Source organism: Prunus persica, chromosome G1, assembly GCF_000346465.2.
Source record: "Prunus persica cultivar Lovell chromosome G1, Prunus_persica_NCBIv2, whole genome shotgun sequence".
NCBI lineage: Eukaryota > Viridiplantae > Streptophyta > Magnoliopsida > Rosales > Rosaceae > Prunus > Prunus persica.
Window position 1 is genome coordinate 45740336 of NC_034009.1, and position 14421 is coordinate 45754756.

The following is a 14421-nucleotide window of genomic DNA, read 5'->3' on the forward strand; positions in this document are numbered from 1 at the left end:
TCTAAAGGCAACCGGAGAAAGGGAAACTTGTCAACCACCTGTGTTAACAAATCAGGCAGGTGGCATGGAAATCCTAGCCGGACACTTGCAAAGTATTGTCGATGCGAATCAGCATATTTCTTGCGACCCAAGAATTCACATACGCTTATCTTTGAAGCCCTACCTACGAGTTCCAAACGCAGTTGATAGTCCACCTGTAATAATTTCAATATCATCGAAAGTGTTGCTCTTGCTTCTGATCTAATCATCTTGGCGAGCAAAGATCAAGGTCACCAAAATATGCTGACATTATGAATTCCACATCGGAAATTAAATAGTCCAACTTGAAGCGTTGTGCAATAGTTTAACAAAAACGAAGCTATCTGAGCAAATAATGAGATTCAAACAAACTGGCCTGCCTGTTTTAATATCAATATTTCATGAAATTTTAGACAAACATTGAAAACCAAGCAAACCACCAACTGAAACATAAATGAAACAAAATTTGTTGAATGAACATACAATGAGTAAGGTTAATCAGCATAAACATCATTTCGAATTGGGGCCGAGATTTCCAATTTTTGACATGTAATTTCAAATACAAGGGATTTGAAGGGGTCAGACAATTTGTAAAAGAAACTAATTATGAATACAGATGCTTACAAGGCACATGTCCCAAAAATAATGCTCCTAGAAATAGAATAACTGATCGTTTAATAAATATTCCCTAATACAGGGGGATGAAACCTCGTACTGTAATGAGAGCTGTGGCATATTTAGAAAAAGAAAATCCATATTATGCTATATGTAACTCTGCAGGGCCATTTGCCAAAAATGCCAAATGCAGTTGATTTTTCTGGACATCAAGCATACATTCACTCAAACATTTTTCTTCTTTTCAAGACTAGTTGCAGCATGCCGTTGGCGCTTCTTCCAGGCAGGGACTTTACCTGGGAAAGCCCACCGTAAAAGCTTCTCCCATGAGTAGCAGGTCAAAAACATAAGAAGGGCCCATAGCAGTAGCTTATCCCTCAGTCCCACTGGCAAGGGCACCAGCCTAAGCCAGTCATTCAAGTCCCTGAATAGATCAGATGTGATGACTGTGAAGAAACCAGCAGCAGCCACGATGGCATACAAGAATGGCTTGTTTTCGGAGATGCTCTGATTGAAGGGATGCCCCATGTAGTTCACAGCAAAGGTGGCCACCTGGAGCATCATGCTGACCATGTACGAAACTGTGTTAACAAGATTCGGATGAAAATCAGAGTCCGGTTCGATGCACTCATCAGGCATGTATCTCTCAGCCTCGTTCACAGAAGAAATCAAGAAAAACAAGTGGATTGCGAACTGCCCTAACAGAGAAAGAAACACATAGGAGCAAAAGACATGTGGATGAGGCCTCTCAGCTGAAAGGGTTGGAAGAGGGCGCGCATGTGAGATAAATAGGAAAAAGGCAGCTGTAAATACACCACTGATTGTAGCCTGCACATCGCCCAACTTGACACCATCCAAATACATAACACTCAACACATATGCCGTGGCGAGACAGTTAAGGCCTAGTATTTTAAACATCTGGAGGGTAGTCACCAGAGTACTGCGACCTTGACGAATTATGTCCGTGGTGGGAGCAACGGATGCATGCTTTGCTGTGAATGGTGATGCCATGGAGGCATCTCCAAGCCTTACAACTGGAGCTGAGCGACCATCCCCCTCTTCATTCAGCTCATCCATTAGTTTCTTTTGTAATGAGACTAGCTTCTGCCGTTTCAACTCGGCAGCTGACACATTCTGGTTACCAGCTGAGTGGCTAGCGGTTGCGATGGCCTTTCCTTTTGAAGAGACTTCTCCATTTATACCAGTAGATTTACCCGCAGCATCCAATGCAGGCTTGGGCTTCTTTGTCCGCATAGTCTTTCCACTCTCGTCTTTAGATGTTTCATTGGGTGACTTTCCACTCAGAGTTGGAGGCACCGCATTCAATAGAGCAACTCCCACATGGGCCTGACAGGGGAGAAACATATATCAAAAGAATTTAATTTTGGAAAAAACGTACACGCAATGCTTACTTAGCTTTCTTATATTAAATGCACGAAAAGAGATTAAAATGTACAAATTGGAAGTATCTCAAAATTTGTTAGGGTAAAAAGTGAGACACCTTATCTGAAATCTGCAGAACCTACAGGTGTGAGTGTAAATGTGTGTGGTGCACAATGGGAGTGAGAAAAGTTGCCACACACAGAATTTTAAATTCTTCTTCTTTAATTTAAAGCCTTGATAACTGACTTTAAACTTGATGAGAGCTCTACAGCTGCGGAGTCGATACAAAGGATAACCCCCAAGGGGACTAAATGGTTTAGAACTGTATTAGAGCTACCACTACTAATAGCCATTATGACAAACGCCGGTTTCTAATACTTATACTGAGGAACTATTATTTAACACGGGTTGTCTGATTACAAAAGAAAAAACAACTCAACCAATAATTGAATATCTTCACAAAACAAATTACCTGCTTCAAAGCTCCAACATCATTGGTTCCATCCCCACACATCAATGTTATCCTCCCCACTGTTTTGAAAGTGGTCAAGATCAGTTCCTTCTGCTCAGGAGCAACCCTAGCATAAACCTAATAAGATGACTCAGGTCAGCAATGACAAGATAAAGCCACTATCAAAGACAAGTTTCACAATCAACAGTTTTGAATAAGCACCTTAACATATGGAATGACTTGTATAACAGCAGAGGTTTGTTGCAACATTTCAAAGCAGTCACCTCCAATACAAAGATCATGACTCTCTGACAAAGCTTCCACCTCGTTTTCACTGAAATCAATTTCATAAAGTCCAGTCAGAACAAAGAAGGAAGACGAAATACGCAAGTGAATTAGCAAATAGACAGACCAACAAGGAAAAGCAATCACAAGACAAAAATGACAACCAAAAAGGAGAGCAACATCCATGTCCAGAACAAGTATTAGGTCTCCAGCCAAGAAAAACATCAGAAGTTTAATACCAAATTGAAAATAGTCAATCCAGTAACAAGAAGAACTTTACCTGTAAGGAATCACCTCAGCTTCATCAGGAGATATCCACTCATATACTTCACTGTCCCTTTTTGGACCAAGAATTAATGCTGGTTTTGATATAATATGAACTTGGCTGGCAACATGGCAAGCTGTCAAAGCCTGGTCACCAGTAATCATCACCTGCCAAAAGAAAAACTTCAGATTAGTATCTAGACTTTATTTTTTTACATCCGCCCATGCGGCACCAAAGTTCATTATGAGAACAAATTTACATCAGAAAGGAAGACCGAACACCAGAGACATGGAACAGTAAACCAAAAAGAACTGGAGGAAAAAACACGTAGAAACAACACTAAGCTGTGAACCAGTACAACCCAAACAGAAGCAGTTGGTCGAATATTCTTAACACTATACGCATGCATGGTTCAATATAATAAAACTAAAGAGCATACTGGGAAGACTCATAAATGATTCTAGGCCCTTAATTTCACCGTTTCTGTCAGAATTAAACAGTAAAACATGGTTTGAATTTATCAACTGAAAGAATTTAAGAACAGCTACACCAAAATCAAACTTAGAATTCCATACTGCTGATAATTCAACAAATCAAATCTCGTAACTCTCCAATATCTCTTCATTGGAATACTTCCTAGAAATGTAATAATAATATCAAATATGAATCTTACAGATTCTTTGCTAAATGTTTATTTCCAAAAATAACTATCAAATAATGGAAATGACTTCTACACTTCACTAAAAGACTTCAAACTCATCAAAGATTTACCTTTAAATCTTCTTCTTTCTTCTTTTTTGGTTCTAGAACTTACACTTTTCAAGCTATGGCAGTTATGGACAATATACAAGTTACTATTCCTTTATATAAAATATAGATAGATTATGTACTAGTTAGTCAGGGGAGTCTGAAAGTATAGCATGCCCACATACCAAGTCATGCGAGGATCCTTTTAGCTCAGACAAAATAGCCGCTGAATCTGCCCTAATTGGACAGTTAAAAACCTGAAATTCAAATTATGAGAATTTAGTGACAAGAAGTAACACAAACTTACTCCAGACACTTATCTAATCATCTACATCGGATTAAAAAAAAGGACGAAAAACAAATACATAATCTAACATAATGTCAAAACTAGTAACTTCATGTGGACAAGGAATTCAATAAACTTGCATTAATAGAAAAAAAAGTCATTTACCGCAAAACCAGCAAAGGTAAGCCCAGTCTCCACCACATCCCTATCCAAGCTTCTGGCTTCACTAACCTTCATGCAATAAACATATAATAAAAAGCACTTCAATATACACTTCAGAAAACAAAGCCTACAATATTTCGTCTCACAGGGGTTAAAGTACATGATTCTCAGCCCAAAATAAACTCAGATAAACCAAATTTTTTTTGAGTAAAGGAAGTTCCAATGCAGTTGATTTCACTTATCCATAATACTATAAAGATGTACTTAACAATGATGTAAAATGGAAAAATAAAGAACTGTGCTTTATTTAATTCATGTTGTTTGACTTGGCATCTTCATGCATGTCAAACTTCATAAACAATTCAATATTTGTAACCATTCTATCAATAAGGTCAAATCTCTAGAGTAAAAAACATATACAAGAAAAATACTTAGCCTTGGGATAGACTGAATATGATAAGCAAAATGAGGTTTGCTTAAAATTTGACATGACATTATGAGGCAGACCAAAGCATTAAATCCACAAGTTTGATTGGGCAAAAGAAGAAAACAATAAATAAATAAAGAGTGGCGTACAGACTAACTAGTTATTAGTATTACTAATAGCTTCAAACTCTAAGCTTTCTGGAGAAAAAATAAATCTGAAGAACTTACTGTCATGTCGGGAAGGGATTTGTAGGCAAGGGCCAGAACGCGAGACCCTTGTCGTGTAAATCTCTTGTAAGTCTCAACATAAAATGATGGTACCTCAGTTAGTCTACCCTGAATAGTTTCAGGGGCACCCTGCAGAGAAAAGACAACCATTGCTTAATGAATACCAAACTGGAGTGAACATTACTATGGCAAAGAAGTAAGACATTTATGTCGGCTTCCTTTTAGACATGAGGTAAAATATAGCGATCGGAGCTTCTAGATTGTGCTACTTTAAATAGGAAACAGAACATCTTAAATGACAACAAAAGGGAACAATACAGAATGGTGAAGCAGAGGATAACCTAAAAGAGACTTAAGCAAAACAAGACCAGAAAATACATATCAAACAGACAGCCAAACATAGCAGGATAAAGCAGCCCAATAAACTGCATTCCGAGTTCACATTCAACACAAAAGGACAGTCAGTAAACTCATTAGAAATTAAGGCTCCCAAATCCATCCCACAGTTCTTCCGCCTCCCTTCCACAATCTTCAAAAAAACCCTCCTCCTTTGCTCAAATCGCAAGTGTTGAACAAGTCACAACAACAATCCATAAAAATTAACATTTACAGGTAAATTAACCAATACTAGACATCGAATACCATCGAACCTTCATCTCTTTCCCAGTTATCCACTCTCAATCAAGTCATCTCTACTTAGCCACACATTCAGAAAACAAAAGGCTACTTTATGATGGCCAATGATTTGAACTAGTCAGGGTAACAAGCTGTCAGATAGCAAAAAAGCTTCATAAACATGTCCAGCTATTTTTTTACTATGACTTGCTCAACACTAATTCATTTTTCCACTCCAGCTTTACCATGTGGCTTTTGGACCAGAACAACATTAACCAATTATTATCCCTATCTTCACGGCCCAGTATGGTAACTATGCTAATGGAAAAAATCGAAGGAGACCAAACATGACAAAATTCCTTCATCCGATTGATTGTAGAAATAACCAGATTGATGAATTTAAGATATATTGTGCCCTGTCCCAGACCAGAAACATGCAAATTGACCATAATCTAGTACTCTATAATGACAAATCTACTTATGGCATTCACATAATATAGTTTGCATGGCACAGTGATGAATGACTGGCAAACCTTCACGAAAGCAAAAAATGTCTCTTCAATGCGAACAACAACTGCCATTCGTTTCAAATAGGATGCAAAGTGGTGTCTCTGAACAATCAGCACAGGATTACCAGTTCCCCTGCATTTGGTGAGAAGTACAATAAGCAAAAAGTAGAAACCACCATAACTCATAAAGATAGATGAAACCACAGCATTTGCTGCCTCAGAAGAAAATAATGAATGGTGAAAATAATCAAACTTTATGATGATAAATTAACAAATCGTAGATTTATAAGATACTCATATGTCGGCCCATTTTTTTCATTTATAAATTTCAAATTGATACCAACACACATTACGGGTGAATTTTCCCAACCCTGTAAATCTAATTTCGCATCTACCTCTCATACTATACCGGGCTTAAAGATAAGCACTGTCTAATGTTATTTTTGTACAAAAGAGAAAAACAATCTTTCCATAAGAAACTAACTGGCTTAAGCCTTAAGGATACATAATTGGGTTGGACATTTTAAGACAAATTAAATTAGATATGAAAAAGGGCAGTTCATACCAAGTGGATCCTGGGCTTTTCGAGATAAGATTCTACATTGATCTATGTTCTTCAGAAGGTTTTCTTTTCTTAACTATTTTCTAAAGCTTCCCTTGCTTAATTAGATTTTAAAAGTTGTCATTCCTATTAATACAACTTCCAAAAACACTCTAACATCAACAGAGTCAGGATACTTTTAGAGCAACCAACAAATAGGGAAAATATGAATAAGCAATAGGAGAAGAAAAGGTTGAGAAACAAATATGAAATTACATGTATTTAAGGATATATGAATCAGTCCAGAAGTGTGATTATAACAGCAGACATTTTGATATGTGAAAAAAAAATAACAATAATAATAATTGCAGCTTACTTTTTTGGCACAGCCTTCTCATCAGATTTAAAGGTCCAATCTATTCCTTTAAGCGCAGCCTTTTCGAGAGGATCGCCAACCTACATGCAGTTGTGGATGGAGCATTACTCAACAATTAATGTCACTTGTAACCAGGTCTTGATAGAAAACACAACAGCATATTGAACCATTTCATGAGTAAGGATAAAATCTTTCTTCAGCAAAGTATTTCTAGTTCCACTCACTGTAGTAGCCATTTATCTTCTTACAAACATGTTAACATGATCTTACGTTCTAACTCATTTGAAAGTGTTACATATTCCAGTAAAATACAAAAAGGAGCTGTTTTGAAGATTAATAAATTCATACAAAAGGTGGGAAATGCAACTTAAATAGATTGGATTACGCAGTTGAAAAAGTGGATAGACAAGATTCCAAAACAAATAGATTCACGAGATTTGTTATGCATAGATACTCCAGAAGCACAAACAATACAAAAATACGTAGAGCTAGATCGCTTTTAGCACTCCTTTTCATTCATATCAAAAACCAATTGATGCAGTAGATAAGAAAATCTAGGAATAGCACAGAACATTATAGTCGAAGATTGTTTTGTAAAATAAAATAAAAATATTGAAACCTTTTCTTGTAAGATACACGAACTTTCAATATAAATAAATAAAGAAAAATAGAAGGGTGCACTAGATCAAAAAACAGACCAAGAATCATCAAACAAAAAAACATGTGAGAGACAAACTTTTCTAACTGACCATTGAATAGAAAACCACAAAAGGACTGAGGCTCCTCTTTATTGCAGGTTTTAAGGAGCAAGCATCTAATGGTTCTTCAAAGATGAAAGCAAAGGAACAAACATCTAATGGCCATAAAACTAAGCAACTGCAATTGGCATATCTTTTTTACAACATATGCAATCTAGAACTAAAAGAATTTACTTCATCAACAAGCACATTGTATCACACAAACTACATAAAATAGAATACAACCAAAAACATAGTTCAGAAGACTACTTGTTTACATGATAACATTAGCATACCAGCTTATTGTCCACAAACACCAACGCATGGCAAGAAGCCAAAATCTCTGCTGCGCGCACAGGCACTTTGGTCATGTCGGGTTCTATATCTGTACTACTAGTTGACCCAACAACCCCACAGAACTCCTGGAGAAGAGAAAGGAAGAAAGAAGTAATAAACTGTATATAAATCCATTCAATTTAGTGAGAACTGTATACTCAATTAAGGTGGAATACCATGTCGTCTGATGTAAGTGTTCCGGTTTTGTCAAAACAACATATATCAACCTGCATGCCAAACAGAAAACAAATGGTGTATCAATATACTTTGCACAGAACAATGGTACTGTGTTGTATACCATATTTGGCAATGACTAGGTCAGTACGGCAAAACAGTGAAAATAAGGTAATAAAAATAAAGTACAAGCATCAAACAAATATGAATGGTTTATAACTACCAAGTCTACAGATATTATCACATTTTATAAATCCCTATAATGCATTTTCTGCTTGAAATGGAAGATAACATCAGAACACTGCATGCCCAAGCAGCCAAATTGTGCATTGGATTTCCACGTCAGGTAAATACAGCCATTTTGAATAAAGCAGTGCTACCCTGTTTGATGGTGTGAGATGTATAAAAATGATGCTTCATTGTCTCATTACTCTGTCCTTGGGGCAGATTGTTTAGAAAGAGAACAAAGAGAACTGGGAAATTCCAGTTTCATGCAATCCCTTGTGTGAGAGTTATAAAATCTTTGGAGGAAAGACGGGCAAGGTGCTGGGAAGATGTACTGTGATGGTAATTTTCTGGGTGGTGTAGTTGGAAATCTTTTAGGGGGCTGGGGGTTAGGAGGTTGATCACTTTGGGCGTGGGAATCTTCAGAGTTAATAGATAGTTCACTTTGTGCTACTTTTAGTGATTGGAGTGCTTCTGTGCTCTAAACTATTAATTTCTTAAAGATTCATTGTAACAGCTAGTATAATTGTTAATGTTATAGTTGCAGATCAGATAGTTCAGTGTACATCATGTCCCCTGTGTTGTACTTTTCATCTTTATATTAATAAAAATTTGATACTCATAACGAAAAGATTCAAGCGGCATTATCCAAAGAACATCCTTTCCATATATGAAAGAAAGAAAGAAAAAAAGAAAAAAAGAAAAGAAAAAGAACGGACAACGTAATTAAAGCGATCAGAACAGACCTTTCCAGCAAAAGGAATCCGGAAAGGTTCTGTGCAAAATATTCCACGGCGTGCCAGAGCAATCAGAGATGTATTAACAGCTATAGATAATTCCATTGGTAGCTCAGGAGGAATCACAGAAGTAATAATAAGTGAACAACTAAGGAAAAGCTTGTACTTGCTCCTAGTGGGATCCTCAAGCCCCTACATCAAAGATGTCCTGATTGTCACAAAACAACATCACAAGCATAAGCCTCAAGTCTCCTAAGTACCCATGAAGAAGCCATTTTTACCTTCTTTAGTACATAACCAGCAGCTATCACTGCAAATACGACCAAGAACAAAATGAACAGCCCACTTTCCCAGCTGTTAGCAGTCACCTAGAATAAAATGTGTACACAAATTATATAAAGTATAAATAAAGTAAAACCATAGTGCGTATAGAGTTGAGTAGTCATTGCTAAAATAATTACCCTCTCTGTAGAAAACAAAATTGTACGCATAAGTTTACCCTGACTTGTTTCAAACCCAGTTCTCAGAACAACAGCCACACAGCCACCATCAGGGGTTTTTAATGGAAAGCCCTGACTCCAGAAAATGAAAAGCATAAATACAAAATCCATGAGATTATGAAAACATTTTTTACGAGTTTGTTGGTTTTTTTCTTGGTTAAAGCATATGTTCGAACATAAACCACCTTATCCAGAGTATGCTGCAATATTTTAGTCCCACCAAATAAAACATGGCTTTTATCTCGCCTTGCTGATAACTTCTCCTCAATTCCTCTGCCCATGATTGATACCTGAAAAATAATAATCCTATAATCATTCTCCAATATGTATATCATCAAAATAACAATCCACAATAAGCCAAAAGCAATGGACTCAACCTTGCTTTGAAGAAAAGTTTATGCCATTAATCTAAATGCAATTGGAAAATGGAGAAATAAATTATCAACATTTTCTGCTACCGTTTCCAGATGAAATACACCAATAAGTAACAAAGTTTGGAAACCATCAGTTATCGTGTATTCACCCATCCCTATGAGCAATTATCCAAGAAAGACCTTGTACCTTACAAGGCACCTTACTTTTCATATATAAGTGAAATTTATTAATTAATTAAAAATGAGCACATACAGAAATAGAGCACAAGAAGTCCACTGCACTAAAATCTTCTACCAAAAGCTAGAAACCAAATACACAGCAGAACACATCCAGAAGAGCAGAACGTGGTACTAGGAAGCATCCACAAATTAACCCCATTCCTTTGCTCCTATCAAAAGCCCGAATCCTCCACATATTTATCAAACTCTGGCCCCAAAAAACTACCCAAGCAACGATATAAAACAGAATCTCCCTGCCTGCAACCAGATTTTCTCGACAACAAGCCCCTGCTTATTCCAAAATTGTATTTTGTTCAAGCCCACCAATTCTTCAGACTTTACCACACCAAATTTACTCCGATCTTGGATTTGAGATCACAGTGAGCTTAAAACCTATTATTTTTTACAGTGAATGAAATTTCATTTTCAGCTAACTATGAGATACAGCTGCCTAGTAGTGTCCCTCTTTTTGCTTCCTCTACCTCTCAATTTCTCCTACTTTTACACCTATTTGCAGTCTTTAGTTCTAATTTTCTCATCCACTTGTTTATATCTTATCCACCTGAACCTAATTACAACCCCTTTCTTGTTCCACGAAGGATTCATCAAACCACACCCTGATTACCCTCGTAAACTTTGCATCAACCCTAAATCTTCAAATTTGTGCTAAGCTATTAAGATTTTGAAGCTGCATCAAGCCTCCAGGGAAAAGTAGAAGGCGAAGACAAAGATAAAGTGATATTAAATAACAGGGAAAAAGTGTTAGTAGGAGACCAAAGCAATTTTTCCAAGAAATCATCACCAGGAAGAATGTATGCACATGAGATGCATGTATATGTGTATAAATTTATACATTTATATCTAAAGAAACCAAAATTGAACAATGGCAGCATATTAAAACATATAATATGAAAAGAGGTGACCACCTTCCACTGGGGAGTAGACTCGCCTGTGAGAATGGCTTCATTGACAATCGCACTTCCAGCTAATAAAAGCATGTCTGCTGGCACAGCCCTATCTTCACCATTCGGACCAGAAGATCGCCCAATAGAAACAACATCCCCAGGCAAAAGATCAGTTCCAGCAAGCTTTATCCACCTAAAAGTTATAGCAGTCATGTATAAGGTATAAACAGCTTAAAAATTCAAACAAATAAATAATTTCCTTGTAGACAACGTACTTCCCACACCGATGCACCATGAGGGTCTGGTTATCCACTCTGACACGTCTTAGCTCAGTAAGAGTCTTTAACTGACTTTTAGCCATTGTTGACTCAAACATAAACAGCATAAAAAGCGTGAACAAACTATAATACCAATATTCATCCAAACACCAGAGGCCCACACAGAACACCTACATACAGTGAGCACAAAAGAATGCGGTGAAGGAAAGTGAGTACGGAAGAAAAGGAGACCTCACATTGGAGAGAGAGAGAGAGTGAGAAAAACCTGGAAGACAAAGAAGGGCTCCATGCAATTTTCTTTCATTAATTTCTGGAACGTAGGTTGTGGATATTCAAATCTGCACAAGCAAGAAACGTGTACAAGAAGGAGCAGTTAAAAAATGATAATTTAACTGGATCATGCTCAGTGTACAGGATGTAACCAATTTAATGGGGAGTACATAAAATAATAGATGTTAATTAGCCACAAGACTTTACAATCAAGGATACCAGGAAAGAATAAAACCAGTAGCTAACAGGTGCATCATATACATAAGCTAACGTTAGCTAACAACCAAAAAGAGGAGCAGGAAACAAGAATAGTTGCAGAAGTAATGTGTGAAATACCACCGATACAAACTGGATAATAAAAGGTAACTTCATGTTCCAAATCACCAAGAGATAGTTAATACATGCAGAATATACAATACACATTAACGATCCAGTAACAAAACAAGGCATGCAGAATTGCACCTAAGGATACTTACAATGCAAAGCATATGCAAAATCCATGAAGAGCTAAACAACCAGAGGGCAAGTGACACACAAGAAATAATAAATTGCCAAACAGCAAACAACCAGTTACCTTATAAGTAATATCAAGTAATATCATCAACACATCTTCTTTGTATGACTCGCAAGGGTTGCCAGAATCTCATAAGTTTTTTATATTAACAAAAGAAAATTCTGAAGACTGGTGTAAAGTGACCAGGCAGAAGCAAAGCAACAATATATTCATCTACGAAAGAAGCAAAATCAACTAAATGGAGGGCAGTCCAGCATTAAAAATTTATTGATACTCATTGGCACAGCTTAAAGAAAACAAGATGGTAAATCAGTCTAAAATTTAAAATAAGAAAATGTAATCCAGCTTCCATAGGAACCAAACCTATACTTTAATTGCCAAAAGATGAATCAAGAAACATTAAAAAAAATGATAATTCAACAAATACATCTTTAAGAATGAAAAAGGGAAAAGGCAACTAACACATTCCGTCCCCATTTTTCAGTAGCAGCAATAACTTTAGGTTCCGAGCCATGGCCAGTACTTTTTAAATAGTAACCGAATGTTTCCTTGGTAGGGTAAGGAAGCTTGCAAAAGTTATCCTTCTCTTTTGAAAAGATGTAACGTTGCTTTCTGAAATCAAAGTAAATCTCTTCGACATCCACTGAGGATGATGAACCTCCAAGCTGAAAAAGTCACCAGATAAATCAAGGGATAGTTCCCAATGTGGGGAAAAAGGCACATCATTTTGCAAAATTTGGTCATTCTAGTAATTGATACTGCTTAATAACCAGGAGTTGAAGTATTCCAACTGTATAATGGACTTACAAGCTTACGGAAATGGAGTGATACAATTTCTTTAGAACCGGAAAACTTTGCTGGTGTTATTTTGCATGCGTCTGCCTCGTGAATGTCATTTACCTTAAAAACAAAAGGAACACCGATTACAACAACAAATCATCATAAAAACTTAATGGATTGCCAATGTATGGTCCAATTCATGTATTTGCATACTAATTAGGATTATATTACAAAGGGATTGTATCTTTCTAGACTCTAGCTTATTCAGACCCAGAATATGCTTTGTTGCCAGAATCTCTGTTATTACCCATCAAAGAAGTTGATGAGTGAGACTATGTGCCAATATACGGTCCTCATTGTCATGACAAATCCTCCCTCAGAATACAGCACCACTATATACAAGATATACACAAAGCGCAACCTCCACTTTGCATGGTGCAACTTTATCGTTGTACCAAAGTACACACGCATATACATACATAAATGCAGATGCATATATCAAACGAATACATATACACATACCTTGGTATAATGTACAAAGCATTTGAAATCCACGGACCAAACGGTGAAAAGCCAAACGAGAATATGAAGAGCTACAAGGGCACCGAAAACAATAGCGGAGTCGACAATGTCAATGCTAGGAACAATTGTAGTAAGCCACAGAGCATAGAGGACACAGAAAGGCCAGACATCGAAGCGCCACCCCAAGCTCTTCTTCCTCAACAAATCAACTTTATCTACCACCTTCCCTCCCACATGGAACCTCGACATCTCTATCAACCACATTACAGATTCAAAAATCAAACCCACTTCAGCAAAATCAAAAATGAAAACAAAATAATCGAACAAATTATGTAAATTATCTCCAAATCAACATCAAATCTTTCTGAAAACAAATCACAACATTTTTTTTCTCTTTACCTGAATCTCCTCGTTTCAATTTCAACGGCGATCGCAAGCCTAACGCCTCTGTGCAAGCCCTAATTTGAAACTATCCAGGACGATGATGAGTACGGTACATATTAAGTTCAGGTGGTGGACGGGGATACAAACTCTGCAAGCCCTAATTACTTCCGTGTCGTCGTCTTAAACCCCCCTTGTTAGCCAACCGAGTTCAATTCTCCTGTATGCCCATTTTCTCTTTGCCCTCCTGTACCCTCCATATTCTCTTGACAGCTGTCCTCTCACCTTTTTTTTTTTCTTTTTTTTAACGAATACCTGTCCTCTCACTTAACCATCAATATAACGCTGTTAGCTTTTAATAAAATATTTATGCAAAAAAGGTAAAACAAATAAAATTCGAAGAGAGAGAAAGGAGACTTGGGGCGGTGAGCAGAGATGTTGCCGCTGAGGTGGGCTACAGAGAAGATGAAGGAACCAAGCTTTTGTGTATTATTTTATAATTGTTTTTAGTAAAATTAATAACCTTAACAGAGTCTGGCAAAAATAATAATGACCTTAACAG

The 14421-nt window shown here is 36.9% G+C and overlaps 1 protein-coding gene across 1 annotated transcript; it reads right to left on the reverse strand.

Annotated features, from left to right (window-relative positions):
* Positions 504 to 14181, reverse strand: LOC18789176 (probable manganese-transporting ATPase PDR2). The gene is made up of 22 exons (XM_020564935.1): positions 13878 to 14181; positions 13479 to 13729; positions 12984 to 13076; positions 12639 to 12841; positions 11658 to 11730; positions 11390 to 11562; positions 11136 to 11307; positions 9802 to 9906; positions 9578 to 9688; positions 9398 to 9484; positions 9126 to 9308; positions 8157 to 8207; positions 7941 to 8066; positions 6908 to 6987; positions 6015 to 6123; positions 4867 to 4995; positions 4216 to 4281; positions 3950 to 4021; positions 3033 to 3184; positions 2690 to 2801; positions 2489 to 2605; positions 504 to 1980 (listed from the first exon to the last, which is right to left on the reverse strand). Exons 2-22 carry the CDS (start codon positions 13725 to 13727, stop codon positions 859 to 861), a joined length of 3585 nt encoding a protein of 1194 aa, XP_020420524.1. The 5' UTR covers positions 13728 to 13729; positions 13878 to 14181; the 3' UTR covers positions 504 to 858.